This window comes from Coffea arabica, chromosome 2c (genome assembly GCF_036785885.1).
Source record: "Coffea arabica cultivar ET-39 chromosome 2c, Coffea Arabica ET-39 HiFi, whole genome shotgun sequence".
Taxonomy (NCBI): domain Eukaryota; kingdom Viridiplantae; phylum Streptophyta; class Magnoliopsida; order Gentianales; family Rubiaceae; genus Coffea; species Coffea arabica.
In genome coordinates this window covers 50,380,246-50,402,336 of record NC_092312.1, presented here as the reverse complement: position 1 = coordinate 50,402,336, position 22,091 = coordinate 50,380,246, and the positions used below count along the sequence as shown (strand labels likewise).

The 22,091-nt window shown below is 36.4% G+C and overlaps 1 protein-coding gene across 4 annotated transcripts; it reads left to right on the top strand.

The window, feature by feature from the left end:
• The first annotated feature begins 6,560 nt into the window (after positions 1–6,560).
• LOC113702355 (E3 ubiquitin-protein ligase KEG) lies at positions 6,561–19,939 on the top strand. 4 transcript variants are annotated; one of them, XM_027223523.2, is made up of 16 exons: positions 6,561–7,839; positions 9,791–10,153; positions 10,256–10,486; positions 10,742–10,867; positions 11,076–11,412; positions 11,676–11,833; positions 12,707–12,864; positions 13,025–13,146; positions 13,358–13,492; positions 15,005–15,129; positions 15,261–15,365; positions 15,464–15,697; positions 16,519–16,852; positions 16,962–17,150; positions 17,240–17,545; positions 18,353–19,939. In XM_027223523.2, the coding sequence occupies exons 1-16, from the start codon at positions 7,004–7,006 to the stop codon at positions 19,592–19,594; spliced, it is 5,001 nt and encodes a 1,666-aa protein (XP_027079324.2). In that variant the 5' UTR covers positions 6,561–7,003; the 3' UTR covers positions 19,595–19,939. The 4 variants fall into 4 exon arrangements, with proteins under 4 accessions (XP_027079324.2, XP_027079323.2, XP_027079322.2 ...); XM_027223522.2 differs by having other exon boundaries at positions 6,754–7,839; positions 13,022–13,146; XM_027223521.2 differs by having other exon boundaries at positions 6,754–7,839; positions 10,700–10,867.
• Positions 19,940–22,091: the final 2,152 nt, after the last annotated feature.

The following is a 22,091-nucleotide window of genomic DNA, read 5'->3' as shown; positions in this document are numbered from 1 at the left end:
GGGTTGGGAAGTTATTTTACTTGGGTTAAAGGGAGTGGGTTTGAGTTTATCATTTTGGGTTGTTTGGTTAGGCTAGAGGGTCAAGGCCCATCTATTTGGTTAGCTAATCTTTGGGCCAAAATAATATACTAGTCCCCTTGTTTTTCCTTGGACTTCCGATTGGGCCAAGTGATTTTGGCCCAAGCAAAGTTAAAAATGGCCCAGTAGCCTTGTCTCCTAAGAGACCAGAAACGAAATGGTAAATCAGCCCCTGCATTTTAAATAACCATATTGAAGCCCTGAAAACTTTCAATTTCTTTCAATTGGGTCCTTACTTTAATTGCAAATGAGTCCCTAAACTTTGTTTTTCTTTAATTTTGACCCCAAAACTTTATTAATTTTTGCAATCAAGTCCTTTCTTCTTTTGACTTCTTAACTGTGGGTTGTTTGCATGATTTATTTGGTTCGATTTCATGTTTATTTTATCTTTTGTGATTTATTTTTTAATTAAAGTGATGCCTTGACCCTTTCTTTGTATTTTGGAGGGTAAATAAGTGAATTCATATCATTATGGCTCCAACTCAAGGGAGGTACACACTATCCCTTATTTCTTATTTTATGTGATCCTACGTGCCCTATGTGACTTTTAGGGCTGCAAACGAGCCGAGCCGAGTCGAGTTTTGAGCTAATCGAGCCGAGTCTCGACTAAATTTTACCAAGCTCGAGCTCGACGAGCTGGCAATTTTTGAGCTCGAGCTCGACTCGAATCAAGTCGAGCCGAGCTCGAGCTCGAAAAAAATAAAAAAAAATTATTTTATTTTTTTAAAAAATAAATAAAATAATATTTTTTTCTGAATAAATAATAAAATATTAAGGATATATCCGTAATTTCACTATGAAAATAAAAAATATATATATATAATATACGTAATTTTATTATTAAATAAAAATAAAAATATATATATATATATATATATATATATACTCAAGCTCGCGAGCCTAACGAGCTTAATATTCTGAGCTCGAGTTCGAGCTCGAGTTTGACTCGAGCTGGCTCGAGCTCGACTCGAACTCGATTAATGTCGAGCTCGACTCGAGCTTGACTCGAGCGGCTCGCGAGCGGCTCGATTCGTTTGCAGCCCTAGTGACTTTACATATTTGACTGTATGCCTCTTGAATGTTTTTTTATTCATTTCATTCATTTGCTTTACTGGCTTTATATATTTATTTTTAGTTCAATTTGATCATTCGAAAGGCACTGGAATGCCAAATTTGTAATAGTTAGGTATTTATTTTAGTTATTTATTTGGTTTCCCCTTTTAGATTGTAGTAGGATTCCCCGAATGTAATAGTTAGAGTTTTATTTGCTTTATTTGCCCTATGTGCTTTGCATGCTTGCTTGCTATGTGTTATTGCTTTTTTAGGGCCTTGCATCTAGATACCATGCTTATGTGCTATGTGCGATTTATGTGTTTATTTGCTTTATTAGCCTTTACATGATTTATTTGATTTGTAATGAATATGTGACGTCATCACACTAGTCCAACGCTAGTTGTGACCCCTTTCCCGAATCCACACTAGTCCAATGCTAGTGGTGGCCCTTCTTTCCGATTTTCCACTAGTCCAATGCTAGTAGGAATTCATAGATATGGGTTAGTCCAACGCTAGACCCTTAGGAGCCCCTCGAGCGCTAGATCATGGTTGTGTGATCACTTCATCTCATGCATATTTTCACTTTTAGGGTCTTTTATCATTTTTGCATGACATCCCTCCTTATACATATATTCTTTCCCCCATATTTTCCCTTATATGTATATTACTTACCCCTTTGCATGAAACATGACATTAGACTTGCATTTCATTTAGGGAATAGAATTAGGGTAGTGCATTTGCTTGATTAGATAGGGAAATACCCCTTGGATATGGGATATGGACGAGTTTGGCTTTTCTAGCCTTAGCACGCTCGTATTCCCTCTATTAAAGGGAACATTGAAAGTCACGAGTATAGGTCCCCCGTACCCATTATGATGCATTTCTTTAGGTCATACGCATTTGTATATTATTATATTCTTCACTTTTCCTTTCTTTCGAGTCTCATGACTTGCATTATTCGTGATCTCTCCAAAGGGTCATTATTGGGCATCACAATTAATGTGATTGGCACCATTCAAGTTTTGAAGAGAAATTTTGACCCCCTCGATACCGTTCTAGGTCTAGGGTCGCATTCATATAGCACGTCCAAATGTGATAAATCTTAAGGGTAAAATAAAAAAATTTTTGACTAAATCACGCAACTAGCCTTGACTAGGTCGAAGGGGTGCCTTGGATTTCATCCTTGCCTTCCCCTTCGTCAAATGTGACTCCCGAACCTTTGATTTACGTAGATTAGGAGTCGTTTAAAAGGGGTTTTTTCCACTTTTTCCTTTGAAAACTCATTTTAGGTGACTTGATACACCTTAACTCTATACCAAGTGGCGACTCCATTTTTCATTCAATGAACCCTTTTTAAACTATATTTTGGGTCAAATCGTCGCATTTTCATGTCCCATTTAGACCCATATTTTTTCATTTTCTTTTTCAAATCAAAAATTCACTTTTTAAAACTATTTATTTATTTTTCAAAAAAATGGGGTGCGACACATGTTTAACCTTTTATGAATTATAATTAACCAAGAAAATATGGTTATATAATTAACTAGTAGGGCCAAATCAGTATAAAATTTACTTTTGCTTTTAGTAGGGGTAAATCAATCTAAAATTTTAATAGGGCCAAATTTGTCAAAAATTAATTTATTAATAACAGGGGTAAATTAGCCCAAAATTTAGTTATTTCATTAAAATGGTCAAATTAGTTCAAAACATAATTTTTTATTAGTAGGGGCAAATTTGTCAAAAAGTTTAGTTATTTCATTAATATGGGCAAATGAGTAAAAAGTTTAGTTTTATTAGTAGTATGGGCAAACCAATCCAAAATTATGTTGTATCATTAATATGGTAAATTAGTCCAAAATTTAATATTTTTAGTAGGGGCAAATTCATCCAAAATTTTATTATGTGATTAATGGGGTCAAACTTGTGGCGGCCCCACTTCTCCTTAAGGCGAACCAGAGGGTTGGCGGGTCGCCTGCCTAACTCTCGCCAGGACTCACGCAAGAAAACCGACTAAACCCTTTCCACGTATAACTTAAACCAAAACAAAATTCGTCACCCGAACAATCCACACCTTTGAACGACTAAAATACTAGGAACACATTAACTTCAGAGATAACATTGTCATTGGACATCTGAACGTTCATTCTTAAACACATTTCCAACTAGCTTAATACATAACTACAAATATACATTACAAACCACACAGTGAACTCATAAAGTTCAAATAAATTCATACAAGCCAAAACTTAGGGTTTGCACTTTTCTAGCTTCAAGTGACAACCCAAAACAAAAGTTACATAGTCTGATTCAACACAATATTCACAAAAACGACAAGTAGGCTTCAAGTCTCTAGAATGCCAAAACCTGTTAAGGAAAACAAATATCGTGTGGTGAGCTAAAGCTCAATGGTGCCCAAGACATGCAATCATATAACACAAATAGTAAATAATAACTTCAAGCTTAAATTCAGCAAGTAGAAAAGCGTATAACAGCACAGGGTAGGATACAGGGGCTCTCAGGAGCCATTTTCCACTAGCTTGATCAAAATTAACCGCAGTTGACCCTGCGTCAACTCTCACTATCTAAAGTCCATGTAGATTCATTATTTTTTCTCTTAACCCGCTCCAACCAACTTACTCCCACCGGGCCCGTACGCCTCACGAGAGAGTTTGGTATTACTCGAGTATACCTTTTTGTAAACTAATCGAGGGATTCACCCAACGACGTCACATTATAAACTAGTCGAGAAAACATTTCAAGCATGTCACCACTCGAAAGGCTAGTGCAATAAAGTACACACTGCCACTTCGATGGTTCAGGAAAATCACTTTCCAATTATCACATAACAAGTCAAGAAAGCACTTTAACACTTTAGTCATAGAACAAGCACGGACACTCATCAAAAGTGAAGCTCAAAAGTCAAGCTGGGAATCGAAGTCCACGTCCTTGCTAAACCCTAGAAAACCAAGTTTTAAAAACTATAAGTTTTACTATACAAACTCTTGATTTAAATACAGAAGATTATCTGGTATAAAATTAATTTATTTTCTCGGAATAAATCAATAAATCTCTTAGAATTAAAGCTGGTAAAGTAATAAAATATTTCGTATGATTCCTTTAAAGCTACTTTTCTTTCTAGAGGTACAACTAAAACCAATTTAATTCAAACAAGTTTTCTTGCCGAACAAGTTTTTCCAAACCTTTCTTTTTAAAAGTATTAAAATCTCATGTTTTAACAACTTGCCTCAAAACCAACCAGCCAGGAATAATTTTACGAAAAACTTAAAGTTTGAAAGTTAATACAATTATTTCTTAAAGGTAATAAAGCTAGTTTGAGCAAAGAAAAGACTTAACTAGTTAGTAAGGTTTTAAAAGTCCCGACATTTAAATCTTAATATTAACATACTATGCTCAATTTATATAACTTAATATTAAGACAAAACATTTCAATAAAGCTTGATAAAAAATACTCGAATTCAAAAGACTAAAACGGATTTCACGATTCCAACTCATTTGCACTTTGAATTCCAAGTCACCAATATAGTAAAATCATAATCCAAACATCAATATCACTAGAGCTTCATCGATCATTAGCCCTAAGTCTCAACAGATTCAGTTCCAAACAAAATTCAGCAAAGAAAGTCAAAGGTATCAAAACAAACCCAAATCACAACCCATGGACCTTCCAAGTACATTTCAGCCAACTACTTGAACAAATTCTCCAAAAATTAAACTCTTGCAAAAATTACTCAAATGGCCAAGAGTTTCATTAGCTTTTGGCATCAAACAAATATTTCTTACAACAAGTCAACTAGAAATTTAACTCAAACATAAAAGAAAGTCATGGTTAGCTTACTCACAAATACCCTTAGGAATTCAGATTTTCTTTTATTGTTTCGACAATCAAGAAAAATCCAACAATTGCCAATTCAGGACATCCATCAGATCTACATCTTTTATTTGTTTAAAACACCAAATATATAACTCATAATCTGTCCAATCTAAACCAAAACAAATAACACATAATTCCGAGAAAATAATCTCACTCAAAAACCTCAATTAATTCGGCCAGCCACCATCCAATTTCCAGCAATATAGTAGTTTACTTATAGAGCTTTGTCCCTAATTTTCTTCAATTTTTACTTCAACTCAACATGCAAAAGGTGATTAGCAATCTACAAACTAGTCTTAACATCCAATACAAGAATCTTAGCTAAAATTCGAAGGAAAACTAGTCAAGTGCTCAACTCCTTTCTCTCGGCCATGCTGAAAAATATTTTCCTTCCATAATTACTTCAGTTCATGATCCAATTCACCAGCTTTTCAAGTGTTAAAATCAATAAGATAAACATGAAAACTAGAACAAGATGTTATAAAGACATTTTACTTAGGATTATAGCCAATGATCATGGAATTTTCCAAATTAACAAGAGAGTTTCAGCCTACCCATTTAACTAAATTTTCTCATACCCAACCATGAATAGATGGATATGGGTATCTTATGTTTTTACATATGGGTATAAATAGGTTATCCAATTATACTCATTTATCTATATGGGTATTATTAGGCAACTCATTAAATCCAATTAACCCATTTAAAGTTGTTTTCTCCAAGTCTCCTATCTTTCCCCTCCCATTTACATTTAGAAGAAATTTGAGGCTTGCTTTTGATTAGTGAACTCATTGTTGGAGATTTTCGTGCATTAATGTTGTTGAAACCTTGTATACAGTGGAATATTTTATTTTTTAGGCTTAACAAACATTTGATGCATTCTTGACGCAAATAGATATCTTTCTTAATTTTTTTAAGATTTTTCATTTTGTCATGATGGTGACTACTTTCGTTTCATTATTATTATTATTTGTTGATTTTATCTTATCATTTTATTTTCTCGTAGTTTGTTAACTTACTCACATTCAGCATTATCAATTTATGACAAGTTTTAACCTCTTTCCTACCTTTCCAAAATAAAATTTTAAATTTACACATGAAAAAATGCTAGTAATTCAAAATTTTTGGATTAGATTTTTTTGTTAACTTTCATAGTACTTAATTCAAAATTTTAAATTCTTATTGTTCACTTGTTAAATAATATGTAATTTTGCGACATAGAGCATGGATGGAAAAAAATTGGTACTTAGGTATATTAAGCATTATAAGTAAATATTTAAAACTAATGATGATTACAAAAAGTGATATAAATTGATAATTTAGTTTGTAAAAATAAATTTAAAAAAAGTTAGAATAAATAGATTATAAATGAAGAATTGAATTATCCAACTCATTTTTTGATTTATTTATTTATATTCATCTAATTAAATGAATATAAATAAATTAATTTACTTATATTTATTATTTATTTTAACTAATATAAATTCGTCCAAATCACCTATTTTGACGCCTATATCCACAAAGAGTATCAAGTTTTACTCTAGTCATAGTTGGAAATGCACGGTCACTTAGTCGCTCAGCCACAGTCGATAGAAAATGCAGAAAAGATAAGAGAGAAAAAAAATAACAAACAACAAATAAACACACACAAATATCAACAACAAACATCACTAATAAAAAAGTCTAAAACGTTAAAACCCTTAATAAAGCTCGAAAAAAGCTTTTCTTTCCCCACTTTCATTTTAGTCCTTTCTTCCCATTAGCTTATGCCTTCTTGTTCTTCATCTCTTTCTTCGTGTTCATCTTATTTTCTTCCATGGATCTACTGCCCCCTTCCCCAAAATCCCGTGAAAACTAGCCTCCTCATCTCAGTTGAAGTTGGATTGGAAAGTTCGATTGAGACGGAAACTAGTACAATTTTGTCGAGGAAAAATCCTTAGATTGGATAGACTTAGAAGCTGAATTGATTCAAATTGAATTATGCGGCTTCCTTGTTGTACAGTGTGTCAAAATCGATACAACGAGGATGAGCGGTGCCCTTTGTTACTGCAATGCGGCCATGGCTTCTGCAAGGACTGCCTCTCTAAAATGTTCTCTGCGTCCCTGGAAACCACCCTTTCTTGCCCCAGATGCCGCCACATCTCCACCATCGGCAACTCTGTCACTGCCTTGAAGAAGAACTATGCGATCCTTGCGTTGATCAACGACTCTTCGGCCTCTGTGACGGCCGCCAGCAACTATTTCAGCGAGGAGGAGGAGGAGGATGAGGATGATGATGACATGGATGAACGGGGTGGGAAACTCTTCTCTTTTGGCACCAGTAATACTAATCATAGTAGCTATAATCACGATGATGAGGTGGATGACGAAGTAGCGGCAGCAAGAAGGCGACGAAGGGGGGCCCACGCTGCCACCAGCTGCGGAAGTGGGCGGATTGAGGTGGGGATGCATCAAGGGCTGAAGTTACTGAGGAGGATTGAGGGGAATGCGAATAGGATTAATGGGGTTAGTACTAGTAGGAGGAGTGCGGTGGTGGAAACGTGGGCGGCGGTGATGGTTGGGAGCAATGGTAAATGCCGGCATAAAGTGGCAGTGAAGAAGCTGGCAGTGGGGGAGGAGATGGATATAGTTTGGGTTCAGGGGAAACTGGATGGGCTGAGAAAAACCTCAATGTGGTGCCGGAATGTGTGTGCGTTTCACGGTGCAACCAGGATGGAAGATGGGAGTTTGGGTTTAGTAATGGATAGGTGTAAAGGGTCGGTGCAGACTGAGATGCAGAGGAACGAAGGCCGCCTCACTCTTGAACAAATCCTTAGGTAGCTGTCCATCTTTCTTGCTCTGTGCATGGGGATGTAGGGGTTGAATGTTGAATGTTGACTCATTTCTTTTCGTGATGATGATTCTTATTGTTTTTTGGCCAAATTTTGGACAAAGCTTTCCTTGTGGTAAAATGTGCAAAAGGAAAGAAAGCGTTAGAATGATAATTGTGGGTTCTATAGTAGCATATAATTTTATTTAATTGCTTTCAGATGCATTGGATTCTAGGTTCTTCCAAAATGACTGGAATTGTGAAAGGTTGGCATTTAGTTTTCAGTTGGGTTTGGAAGTGTTTCCTTTCATTTTGTCATAGATGTTGGTTAGGACCATCTTTGAATTCATGGTTAGCCATCTCAGCGTAACCGGAATGGAGGGCACCGGGATGATATCGATTCGAGAATCATGGATAATTTCATATTCGCAGCGATTCGCTCTAACTTGGCTGATATTGGCCGATTTGAATCCGTAATGCATGGAATCAGCCAAAATATCCGAGTCAACTCGGAGTCGACTTTGATATTTTTCAAATTGTGCTTTTTATGATTTTTTTACTTTTAAATAATTTTTTAAGATTTTTTGGAAAATTTATGTACTATAATATGTGTATTACTCGATATCCAACCGATATACTGCGACGAATGTGGAACAACAGTGACCGCGATGCGCGACGGCGAACCATGTCTTTCATGGTTAGGAGTTTCAAAGAAACTCATGTTGGTCAAGGCATACATTTGAAGTTGTGCTCAAATTATCTAGTTCCAGGCTTTTGGCTATAGCCTTTTCAATCTGATATGATATTTGTAGAGAAATTACCTTTCCCTGTTTGTGACGATGACGGTCAATCCATGGGCATCAAGCAGGGTCTTTAGGGTTTGAAACAAAGGATTTAATGGATCATTTGCTCTGAGTTATTTTATTCACTGTTAGTGCACTAGACAATTCCTTTATTTTCTATAAAAGCAGCAGGGCAATTATTGTTTACAGCTTGTCATTGGATGATTGTGTAATTAGTAACACATATCTGCTTTGTTCTTAGTCTTGATAGATTATTTCAACTGAACCTTCCAGGGATCTTCTATTATGAATTTCGAGTATAGTTTCTATGTAGACCTTAAAATTTAGGTAGGGTATCACTTGGTACTTTGACTGTTGTCTTACAAAATTTATTTCTGATCCTCATATTCTAAAAAATTGACTAATGAAAAAGTTATTACCAAAAAAAAGACTGTAGGAGAGATTTTTCTCTTAGTAGCTATTGACAGAATTAGTTACTACAATATCATATACAATAATCATGTTGGAGAATTATAGTAGAGCAAATCATTTTGTTCCTTGTTATGCGTTAAATCAAAATTAGATGTAGGTGGGTTCCATGGGGCCTGGTTTTCATATGGCTGTTCGTTAGACTGCAGTTTATTTTCTTTGTAGCCGACTCTAACTGACATACTAATAATTTATCTCTTTTGTGGTACGGGTAACCGTTCCTGCAATAGCTCTGTGATAATGACCTTACCTACTCAAGGAAATCTTGGTTGTGGGTGAACTTAAATGATCATTAGGCCTGTTGGGTTTTTAGAATTGGATAATTGTCTTCAGCACGTGTTTATTCACTCAGAAAAATTACCTTAATCAGCTAATTTTGCCATGCCAAGAGCTGGGTTTACTGAATTGGACGATTGTCTTCTATCACTTTAGCACTTCTTTGTTTGCTCAAAAAAAAATTAACTTAACCAGCTAACTTTTCCATGCCAAGGAGTTAAAAATTTATGCACTAAATGAATCAAAGGATTTATAGTTCATAGGTTGTGAAATATATTTGACTTTTGACCAAACTTATAGTTCATAGGTTGTGAAATATATTTGACTTTGGACTATACTTTTCAATCTTTTTTCTATTGTTTTGTAGTTCGTATGATTGTGTCTTGACGTACTTATCATCTCTGGCTGCAGGTACGGGGCAGACATTGCTCGTGGTGTGGCTGAGCTGCATGCAGCTGGCATTGTTTGTATGAATATCAAATCATCCAATCTTCTTCTGGACTCAAATGGTCATGCTGTTGTTTCTGATTATGGGCTTCCAGCAATTCTTAAAATGCCTGCATGTAGGAAAGCTCGATCAGAGGGTGAGTCTGCAAGGGTGCATTCATGCATGGATTGCACAATGCTTAGCCCAAATTATACTGCTCCCGAGGCATGGGAGCCTGTAAAGAAATCACTTAATCCCTTTTGGGATGATGCAATTGGCATTTCTCCAGAATCAGATGCCTGGAGCTTTGGTTGTACATTGGTGGAAATGTGCACTGGTTCTATCCCGTATGTCAATGAATATCTTTACTGTTGCCATTAATCTTCTACTATGTGTACAATTTAAGGGCTATGACTGCTGGAAATTCCTCGTTAACATTATTTCTGCAGGTGGGCTGGGTTAAGTGCAGAGGAAATATATAGAGCAGTTGTGAAGGCACGGAAGCAACCTCCTCAATATGCAAGTGTTGTAGGTGTTGGCATTCCAAGGGAATTATGGAAGATGATCGGTGAATGCTTACAGTTTCGGCCATCTAGAAGACCAACTTTTAGTGCAATGTTAGCAACATTTCTTCATCATTTGCAAGAGATACCTCGCAGTCCTCCTGCAAGCCCTGAAAAGTAGGAACTCTGGGATGAAATTTTTTGTCTCCCCTTATAATTTGCTCTGATGTGTTTATATACCAGTATCTAGTCAATGTTGATACTTAAACTATGTGTATGATTGCAGTTTAACAATACTAGATAATCTTGCTTTAATATTGTTTTAATTCCTCTTTAATTTATCTGTTATATGTGCTTATGATCTATATCTCATGCATTATTGCATTTCAGCTTATTGTCAACTCAGATCTGTATGGTCAATTTGATATGTAGTGACTTGGCAAAATATCCAATGGCAAATGGAATGAAATCGTCTAATTTAATTGACTTGGATCTTCACCAAGATAACACTAACCTTCTTCACCGGCTTGTCTCTGAAGGCGATCTAAATGGTGTCCGGTTAGTCCGCTTTACTCTTTATGTCTCTTAGAAAATTCAATTGAAGACAATCTTTATCATGAATATTGTTATTATTACTTGCATTGGTTTTTGGACTGTCTTTTCCCTTGTTTTGCTTCGAATTTCATGGTTTGCTGTCATTCAACTTCAATTTATCAAGAGATAGATTTGCCTAATTATTCTTGTACCCCCTACAAATTTTCTGTAGAGAGTTGCTTGCCAGGTCTGCATCAGGACAGAATGGTAGTTTGTTATGTTCTTTACTAGAAGCACAGAATTCTGATGGTCAGACTGCTCTTCACCTGGCTTGTAGACGGGGTAGTGTGGAACTTGTTGAGGCAATTTTGGAGTACAAAGAGGCTAATGTAGATGTTCTAGACAAAGATGGTGATCCTCCGCTGGTGTTTGCATTAGCTGCTGGATCGCCTGAATGTGTCCATGCTCTCATCCAGAAGAATGCTAATGTCAAATCTGTACTGAGGGAAGGCCTTGGACCATCAGTTGCCCATGTTTGTGCCTATCATGGCCAACCACAGTGTATGCGAGTAGGTTTCTCTTTGCCTTACGTATAATACTAGTGTGGAAAAGAAGCAAAGTTTATCTGTAGGAGGGAGGGGAATAAGGAATGCATTGTGAGGTTAAATTTGTGCATTTTGCAGCATAGATTATAGTTTCAATATAGGCCCACATTGCTTGATGTTGAAATCAAGAGGCATAAGTTCATCTGACTGTTGTTTGCTCGTTGACATTTTCTGCTTTTTGTGCTTATTGCCAAGGTTTTGGTTCATCTTTCCATGGATGATTACAGGAGTTATTATTGGCTGGGGCTAATCCAAATGCGGTAGATGATGAGGGTGAATCTGTACTTCATAGAGCTGTTGCCAAGAAATATACGGAGTGTGCTATTGTGATATTGGAAAATGGAGGATGTAAATCAATGAGTTTTCAGAACTCAAAAGATTTGACGTATGTAGAAATGATTCTTCTCTGCTTTCATTCCATGTTTCACACCACTAGTTGGTTTGTGTTTGTTAATGTGCAGGAGCCAAAACATCATAGCTGGATAGTTGGCTTCGGTTTTTTATTTGAAGCCATGATCCAAGGATGATTTAATGCATTAGTTCAAACTTTAAGTATGATATCTTAGCAGATCAGTGTCTTTCCCATTCTAATTGTGATAGTTAAATCAAAATAGTGCATGTGTCTTGAAAGAGATGCTTACTGGAGTTTACTTATTCTTCACCATGGCAATAAGGGATATACTTAATTTCCAGAAAACCTAAAAGGAACCCTTTTCTGGTTGCCAGGAGAATTCTGTGAATAATCTATGGTTTCTGTTCGTGTTTGGTTTTATTTGAATGATTGGCGCTTCCCGTACTACCTTATATTTGTACTTTACCCATAGCTTTTGCATAAAAAGCTTTGAGGTTAGGACAGTTTTATCATTCAAAATTGAAGCCAAGTACTGGTGGTGTCGAGTATGAAGGCTTTTCTCGAATCACAAAGACTAGCAAGGGCAAAGAAATTGGGAATAAAATGTCTGGTTGGAATCCCTATAGTGTGTGGGTTGTGATTTGCAACAGACGGTTCTATGATGCCAACATGTAGTCGTTTTCTGATATTCTACATTTAAGAAGAATATTAAAATAGGACTGAATTTGTTGAAAGTAATGCAACAGAGTCAGTTAAAGCAGGTGTAAGGCCTGAATGTTGATAAGTAGTCAGCATCAATAGATCTTTGAGTACGTACATGAATGTTATTGCAATGTTAATGTCAAGAATATTGTTTTTTGATTTTATCAGTTGCTGGTGCAAATTTAAAGTCTTTTTACTTTACAGACCACTGCATTTATGCATAATGACGTGGAATGTAGCAATTGTCAAAAGATGGGTGGAGCTTGCATCCAGGGAGGAGATTGCTGATGCCATTGATATTCCAAGCCGTGTTGGGACTGCTTTATGCATGGCTGCTGCCCTGAAAAAAGAACATGAAGCTGGTAAACTAGACTACAATTTACCTTTCTTTTGTTTTTTTTATTAAGTACCTGGTACAAATGAATTGAAGTAATTTTGTTATGTTCATTTTCATTTTCTTCTCTGGTCAAGAAAAATCTCATGCAAGTTCTGTAATACTGGATTAATGCTTGTATCTAGCAGCAGGGAGAGAACTTGTATGGATACTGCTAGCTGCTGGAGCAGATCCAACAGCTGAAGACAACCAACATGGTAGAACAGCTCTGCATACTGCAGCTATGATTAATGATGTTCAGTTGGTCAAGGTATGCATCGTGATTTTATTCAAGTAAAACAAAAAATGTAAGCAAGCTAGGTGACAGTTACATGTGGTCCATGTGGATGTTGTTTGTTCCTTTCTTGCATTTGACCCAAGTATTTTTAGATCAAATTGTGATTTACTGAATTTAGACATTACTGAGTATATATTTCTAATTTTTAACTCGTGTCATACCTTTCGTGAATATACTTGACTAGGTAATTCTTGATGATGGAGTTGATGTAAACATCAGGAACATGCACAATACGATACCTCTCCATGTTGCATTGGCTAGAGGTGCAAAATCATGTGTTGGATTGCTTTTATCTGCTGGGGCAAATTGTAATCTGCAGGTTGTTTTTGTATTTCTTGCATAAAGCTTTATAAGATCTGACTTCTGTGGCACTGTGGAATGAAGCAGCAAAATGTACTAAAGTTCAAAGAACCCAACGTGCATGTCAGGCTTAATGCCAATCGGGAACTTTGTTAAGAAGAGCTTTGCTGGGGAATGTTTACCTAGAAAGTATTAGTCTTAAAGTTTTTACATTGTTTAAGTCATTGGTAAATGACATTTACATAATGAATAAATGTACATCTTTGAATCTCAAATCTCAAATAAGTCAGTAGCTAATATGTAAAAGTATGACTCCTTATTTGACATAGTAAGGAAATAAAAATACAACATAATAATGACAAAATCTGAATTTTTTTTTATCTGGAGTTTAAGTGCTATGTTTATCTTTTACATAGTGCATAGAAGACCTTGAAAGCAAGCTGCTTTTGCCACAATGGGCTTCCTCAAGTAGTGGATTCCTAAAAATTACTTTCCAAAAACTTGCTTTTTATCAAAATGGACTTCTCTTTCCAGGAAGCACTTTCAAATGGATTACAGAGCACCCCCACTACACCCACCACTACTTTTTCTCGTTTTTACTATGCAAGGTTCATTTCCCTGAGTTCCTTTTGGCAAATAAACATAGTAATTTGAGAAAAAATTGGATGATTTTACACCATTAAGTGTAGCATTGAAGATTTTTAAACTCTTATTTTTACCATACTCTGCATTTTTCCAATTATACTTTCTTAGCATGATGGTTCTGCAGCAAGTAGCAGAGAAATCTTGTCTTTATGGACTAATCATTAAGCAAAGTAGCATTTTTTATCTTGCATGTCTTGATTCCATTTCATCTTGCAGATGATTGTTAGCACAAAAAGACTAACATCTTTCGTAGATTATGGTTCTTTTTTTTTTTTATTCTTTAACTTTTTAATTGGATGCAGCTCTTCTTTATTTACTTATGTCTGAAATTCCTACTGAAATGGTTGATGTCCAAAACAAGACTTGTTTAGATAAATTTTCCTAATTTGTGGTTGATAAGCCGCTGGTTGTTTGTAGTTTGACTATCATTTTAACCTCTGGAATTGAAGATGATAGAAGTAATTGACTTTCCTTTTGTCTATTGGAGTAAACATGGTTTTGGTAATAGATGCAAATGAGGCAAGTAATATTGCACTGTCAAAATTATACCTGGATTTCAATATGCTATGGTACTGCTGGTGGCTCATCCACAACTTAAGCATTGGAGGGAATAATCTATATAGATTTTTGTAGGATTATCTTAAATAATAAGATATCTGTTTTTCTTTTTAGGGGCAGGGAACAAATCTTTTGTGGAATTTTTTTTTCTGAGTGTAAATAATTTTCAAAATTTTGGTGTTTGTTGCTGCCTGCCGCCAACATCCACTCGGGAATTTGACTCTACTAGAATTTCACAATCAGTTTATATTTGTGAACGATATTTGCTGGACTTTCAATTCATATATACTTTTAGGTGCTCTGTTTCATGTGTTCTGCCAAATGTCAGGATGATGATGGTGACAATGCCTTCCATATAGCAGCTGATGTAGCAAAGATGATACGTGAAAATCTTGAGTGGATCATTGTAATGCTTAGGTATCCTGACGCTGCTGTCGAAGCCAGGAATCATAGGTAATTCTTACCCTTTCAATGGTTTGATTCACATAAACAAAAACTCCATTTTGGAGTCCACACTCCTGTTGTTTTTAGAATGGCATTTGCTGCTGAATTTGCCGTATAAATGTTTTGGTGGTGCCTGGCAGTGGTAAGACATTATGCGACTACTTGGAGGCTCTTCCGAGAGAATGGATTTCTGAGGATTTGATGGAGGCACTGATGGAGAAAGGAGTACATTTGTCTCCCACAATGTAATCAGTGTCATTTGAATTTTTAGTGCTATTTCATATTTTTGTCACTTTTTTATTGAAACGATGATCGGCATTTTGTTTCTGTCAATACTATGTAGTTATCAAGTTGGAGATTGGGTAAAATTCAAGAGAAGCGTTACAGCTCCTACATATGGGTGGCAAGGAGCTAAACATAAAAGTGTTGGTTTTGTGCAAAATGTCCCAGATAAGGACAATCTCATTGTGTCATTTTGTTCTGGGGAAGCACGAGTACTAGCAAATGAAGTTGTTAAAGTGATTCCTCTGGATAGGGGACAGCACGTACAACTAAAGCAAGAGGTCAAAGAACCAAGGTCTTCATTAACTGATCCCTGTTCTAAAATTAATTGTATGAATTGATAGGTGTTTAGCATTCAATAACTTTCGGTGTTGTGACTATTTGACAAACATCTCTTTAGTAACGTAAAATATTGAAGCAAGTTCTTGGCTACTACAGTGCCCGTTCTTATCATTCTCCATTTAAACATGTGAACATTTTTTTAAGGGTTTAGCTTGATGGCTTTTCAACTGTTCTGTGATCTCTTAGATCCATGCTCATAGTTTTCTGTGAATATGACGATTCATTGATGCAGCAGCACTTAGTTTATATTGTGATTGCAGTTGAGATGGTTCATTCAGGTGAAATGGATGGTAGCATATGTCAGAGATGTCTGGCATGTATCATGGATTTTAAGAGTTTTGAGTGGTGCAATGGCTGAAAAACTGTAAGACCAGTCTGAAAATCTAACACAAGTAGAGTTAATGGAGAGGAGCACAAACTGACAACTTAAAAGGGGACATGAGATAATTGTATATTAATAGATGTAGTTAATTTATTGTCTTCATGGCATATTAATTTCAAATGGCTAGGTATTTTAATCTGACACTGAGCAGGAGATTTCTCTTAACTTATTTGATGTAGTTATGATCCACAAACTGATACTGCTGTAACTTTTTCTGATGTACTAGGTATGTATTACTCTATTGCCTAAAACTTGGTTGAACATGATAGGGACTACATTGTTGCTATCATCAGAAAATTGATCGTACATTTCAGCTTGAGCTTCAGGCTTGTTGCTATTCAATTTTGTTGGGAAATACGTGGATTAATGGTATTTTTGATATCTGGTTTCAGGTTTGGTTGGCGGGGACATTCACGTGATACTATAGGTACTGTTCTTTGTGTAGATGATGATGGGATCCTCCGCGTTGGTTTTCCAGGAGCTTCCAGAGGATGGAAAGCTGACCCTGCAGAAATGGAGAGAGTTGAAGAATTTAAGGTTGGAGATTGGGTCCGTATCCGCCCATCTCTTACCACTGCTAAACATGGATTAGGATCTGTAACTCCTGGAAGCGTAGGTGTAGTATACTGTATCAGACCGGATAACAGTCTCTTATTGGAACTAAGCTATCTACCTACTCCATGGCACTGTGAACCGGAGGAAGTTGAACCGGTTGAACCATTTAGAGTAAGGGCATTTATATTGTCTTGACTGAATCAATTAAATGTTTTCCTTTTCTCCTTTCACATTTTTTTTTCTGCAGTTGGTAGTTTTTGATGATGTTATGACTTTACAGATTGGTGATCGGGTTTGTGTGAAGCGGTCTGTAGCTGAGCCAAGATATGCTTGGGGTGGAGAAACTCATCATAGCGTTGGAAAGATATCCGACATAGAAAGTGATGGCCTTTTAATAATAGAAATTCCCAACAGACCTATCCCATGGCAGGCTGATCCTTCAGACATGGAAAAGGTTGAAGATTTTAAGGTAATAATTAGCTGTTTCCTTTTACTGATCATGCCTTCCAGATACAATTAATAAGTACTTTTACCCTGTATCTTTGTTTTTACATGAAGGTCGGAGATTGGGTTAGAGTAAAAGCTTCAGTGTCCTCCCCTAAATATGGATGGGAGGATATAAACAGGACCAGCATTGGTGTAATTCATAGTTTGGAAGAGGATGGTGATGTAGGAATTGCTTTTTGCTTCAGGAGCAAACCTTTTTGCTGTTCAGTGACAGATGTGGAGAAGGTTCTCCCTTTCGAAGTTGGACAAGATATCCATGTGATGCCATCAGTTACTCAGCCTCGGCTTGGGTGGTCAAATGAGACGCCAGCCACGGTTGGAAAAATTGCAAGAATTGACATGGATGGCACTTTAAATGTAAGCATGATTTGCTTGTCTATTTTCCTTCCTCAACTTTATCCATGGCTTTTCTAGTTTTCGATAAGGGTTAAATTACATGGTTGGTGCCCTCTGATGCTGGTATGAGGATCTCTTTATTAAATAATTTTAGTTCAAAGGAAAAGAAGCAATTGAAAGAAGTTTTCTCAAGTAGGAACTGGTTTTCTTACTTTTACATTCTTTTGTTCTATCAGCTTGTGTTTTCACTTTACTTCCATTTTTCCTTCAAAGACTGGAATATCTAATTGGAGTTTTGCAATGTCTTTGAGTGTGCAACTATTTTAGATGAAACAAAATTAATTATGCTTGGGATTTGTTTTTCACGGTGTTGGCTTTGTTGTTTTGCTGATTATATCAGGTGGTGCATCAATGTAAGCATGATTTGCTTGTCTTAATTCCTCTGCTTTATTCATAGCTTTTCTGGTATTAGATAATTATTAAATTCCATGTTTGCTACCCTCCAGAGCTGGGATGAGGATCTCTTTATTAAATAATTTAATTAGGCAGGAAGAGATAATTGAAAGAATTATTCTCAAGTAGGTACCAGTTTTCTTTTCCATTCTATTGTTCTATCAGCTTGTGTTTTCACTTTTCCTTCAGTAGACCATGTAATATGTAATTGAAGTTTTGCGTTCTCTTTGGGGGTGCAACCATCTCAGAAGAAACAAAAACTGGTTATATTGTCTAGCTGCTGGAACTTCTTTGGGCTTTGATTTACAGTATTGGTGAGTTGCTGATTTGTTGTTTTTTTTGTTTTTTAATTTATTTATTTTGTTTGACTATCAGGTTAAAGTCACTGGGAGACATGATTTGTGGAAAGTTTCTCCTGGAGATGCTGAACGGCTTTCAGGTTTTGAGGTAGGTGATTGGGTACGGTCAAAGCCAACATTGGGTGTAAGACCAAGCTATGACTGGAACAGTATTGGGAAAGATAGCTTAGCAGTTGTGCATAGTGTACAGGAGACGGGATATTTGGAACTAGCTTGCTGTTTCCGGAAAGGAAAGTGGATCACTCATTATTCAGATGTTGAAAAGGTACAAGGATTTAAAGTTGGACAGCATGTCAGATTTCGAGTTGGATTAGTTGAACCAAGATGGGGATGGAGAGGGGCTCAGATAGATTCTCGGGGTGTTATAACTTGTGTTAATGCAGATGGAGAAGTAAGGGTGGTATTCTTTGGTTTGCAGGGATTATGGAGAGGGGATCCAGCAGATCTTGAAATAGAGCAAATGTTTGATGTTGGAGAGTGGGTCAAATTGAGAGAACAAGCTAGTTCCTGGAAGTCTATCGTGCCAGGCAGCATTGGAGTGGTTCAAGGGATTGGATGTGAAGGAAATGAATGGGATGGAAATGTTTTTGTTGGATTTTGTGGAGAACAGGACCAGTGGGTAGGTCATATTACAGATCTGGAAAGAGTTGGCAAGCTTCTTGTTGGGCAGCGCATCAGGGTTAAGAACACAGTGAAGCAGCCAAGGTTTGGGTGGTCTGGACACAACCATTCTAGTGTTGGTACCATAACATCTATCGATGCAGATGGCAAGTTGAGAATTTACGCACCTGCTGGTTCCAAATCTTGGGCATTGGATCCTTCGGAAGTTGATCTTGTGGAGGAAGACGAATTGCGCATAGGGAACTGGGTTAGAGTCAAAGCAACAGTATCTAGCCCAACACATCATTGGGGAGAAGTTTGCCATTCAAGCATTGGGGTGGTGCACCGAATAGAAGATGGAGATCTGTGGGTGGCATTCTGCTTCATGGAAAGGCTGTGGCTTTGCAAGGTGTGGGAAATGGAAAAGGTGAAACCATTTAAAGTGGGTGACAAGGCGAGGATCAAAGAAGGGCTGGTGACTCCTCGATGGGGATGGGGGATGGAAACGCATGCAAGTAGAGGTGAGGTAGTTGGGGTGGATGCAAATGGAAAATTGAGGATTAAGTTTAAGTGGAGAGAAGGAAGGCCATGGATTGGAGACCCTGCAGATATTATCCTAGATGACAATTCATCTGATAGTGGTACAACTACCTCATGATGCCAAATATATCTGTAATATCTCAAAAGTTGTAGCCTGATGCAATTAGCTCTAATGTATCTCAAGCTGCTGAGAGAGAAAGTATGAAGATGTTAAAATTTACAAGATTTTAATACCTGCAGGGAATGTGACAGGCAGAGCATACCTTAATGTTTATAGGTGAGGAGAGGGAGGGTCAGATGTGCTAGAAGCAGATAAAGGAAGGCCCAAATCCATGAACCATGGGCCATTTTGTAATTTGCTGTATCTATCCAAGGTGGTTGTAAGTATGCGTATCAGATACGGGTATCCTTGTTAGTTTGTACAAATTATACCATTTTATTATTTATTTAATTTACTTGTGCATATCGGTGAATCCTTACATGAACTCCACGTTATGAGCTCAAAAATCAACTTTTCCACGGTATAGATATTTATAGGAGCAAGGTACAGTCTAAGTAGTTTTTAGAAGGTCGAGCTGTGGAGGTGTTAAAAGTAAGTGTTTTTCCTTTGCTTGGGGTGAAGCCCCTTGAAATTGCATGTTTCTTGATTTCTTTTCTTGGTAAAGGTAATATTATGGTTAGATATTAGTAGAAAGTACGTAACAATGGATAAACCATTTAAAATGATAAGCTGAAATATTGAAATACGAAGCTTTAAGTCCCTATGATTGTAGGCATTCTCACATATTATGGGTGAATTATGATTATATTGGTAAAATTGTGAACTAAATTAAATAATTTGAGGATTTTGTTAAAGTAACTTAAAAGTATCCATAAAAGCAAAAATAAAATAAAGAAATTGGTTTTTAAGTATGTGAAAGAGAGTAGGATAGCAGGAATTAATTTCTTAACAAAATAAGCCTTATTTTTCACACTATGAATGTAAACTTGGATCGGACAATGGCTTAGTTGAATTTAGGTGTCAGGAGTTAATGGATTTGACCGATTAGTTTGAGATCCTATCAAATGATGCCATAATGACGTGATAAATATATTTTAATTATTTATAAAAATAATTTAATATATAAAATTACACCTTAACTTGACATATTTGGTGAGTTTATAACTAATATGAAGAATTCATTCAAAACATTGTACAAATTGAGACTAGAAATATAATTTGATAAGTTTTTGTGGTCTAGTTTATATATATATATATATATATATATATATTGAAACAATTCAGGATCAAGTTTAAAATCTAAAGTTCAAAGGCACGTTAATGAAACTCAAACTTTTTAAGAGGGCAATTGTTGAATAAAATTAAGGTTTATATGTATAAAATACTAAAGTTAAAGTTGTAAAAGTGATTATAAAAGAAATATGGGAGTGTATTTATGATTGTCCAAAAAATAGAGGGTCAAAACACAATACTAGAATAGTTTTACACATTTTTTTTTTCCGGAAACGATAATGAATTATATTAACTTGTGTAACAATTTACACCTAATGAGCAAAGGCTCAAGCTGCACTATACAAGTGTCTTCGACACTGAGGATTTAACCATTCCTCATCAAAAAATATGCTTAGCGCATAAAAACTGAGGTTAGCTAAGCTATTCGTCACTTCCCCCCTAGCTAAAACAAATGAGCATTCCACAAATATTGAGCTTAAATCGTAGATGTCCACAATATGAGAATGAAGTCGAATGTCCGTAGCCCTTTTGGTTTCTATCATCTTCAAAAGCTGTCGCTGTGTGATTGCTACTTGAATTCTCCTCCATTGCTGCTCCCTTGCCTTTATCATTGCTAGCTTGATGGCCACTGCAGTATCCATGAGAATGTTCCCTGTGCTATATTCCTTTACTGCCCATGTAGCTAGCACTTGATCATTTCCCCTCACTGCCACTATGCCTATTCCCATCTGACTTGCTTTTCTCTGAGTGTCAAAAGCTAAGCAAATGGTTATAGGACTTTCAGTACTTGTGGTTACTGCCTGCTGCTCTACAGCTTCTGTTGTTTTTGGAATGCTCATCTGGTCCTTGCTGTGTTGTATTCTCTGCATTTCCAGCCACTCTTCTTGAGCTTGATGTATGATTTTACTTGCTGGTCTTCTATTTTTCTGAAACACAAAGTCATTTCTAGCTTTCCAAATTTGCCACAAAATGTTTACAGTGAGTGCAATGTGTTCCAGCCCTTCAGGTCGATTCCTAGCCTCTGTTAAAGCATTCCACCATCTTTTAAAGTTCCCTTGTTGGTCATCAATACCATCCCATTTCAATGGTGCTATTTGCCATGCTTCTTCTGCCATCCTGCAACGAAATAGTAGGTGTTCTACAACGAATAGTTTTACACATCAAAAGGCAATTCCTTTATCTTTGTAGTCTTTTCCAGCCGTCTTAGCCGGCATCATCATCAGACGGGAGGCTTCCGCCTCCTTCTGCACTGGTCACTTTTTATTGGTTTCTTTTTCTGAAGATTTCCCCTTTTTTCCGGTGTCTTTTCTTCAAATGGGCAAGACTTTTCCCCTTGTTCTTTATTCTCATTCTCTTTTTGTTTGGCCTCTTTTTATTTAGA

Excerpts from the sequence above, each read along its gene's own strand:
- LOC113702355 (XM_027223520.2), top strand. The coding sequence starts at position 7,004 with ATGCGGCTTCCTTGTTGTACAGTGTGTCAAAATCGATACAACGAGGAT. Across the intron at positions 12,865-13,021 it reads GAAAAAAGAACATGAAGCTG|CAGCAGGGAGAGAACTTGTA; the intron begins GTAAACTAGACT and ends GCTTGTATCTAG. Across the intron at positions 15,698-16,518 it reads CAAGAGGTCAAAGAACCAAG|GTTTGGTTGGCGGGGACATT; the intron begins GTCTTCATTAAC and ends ATCTGGTTTCAG.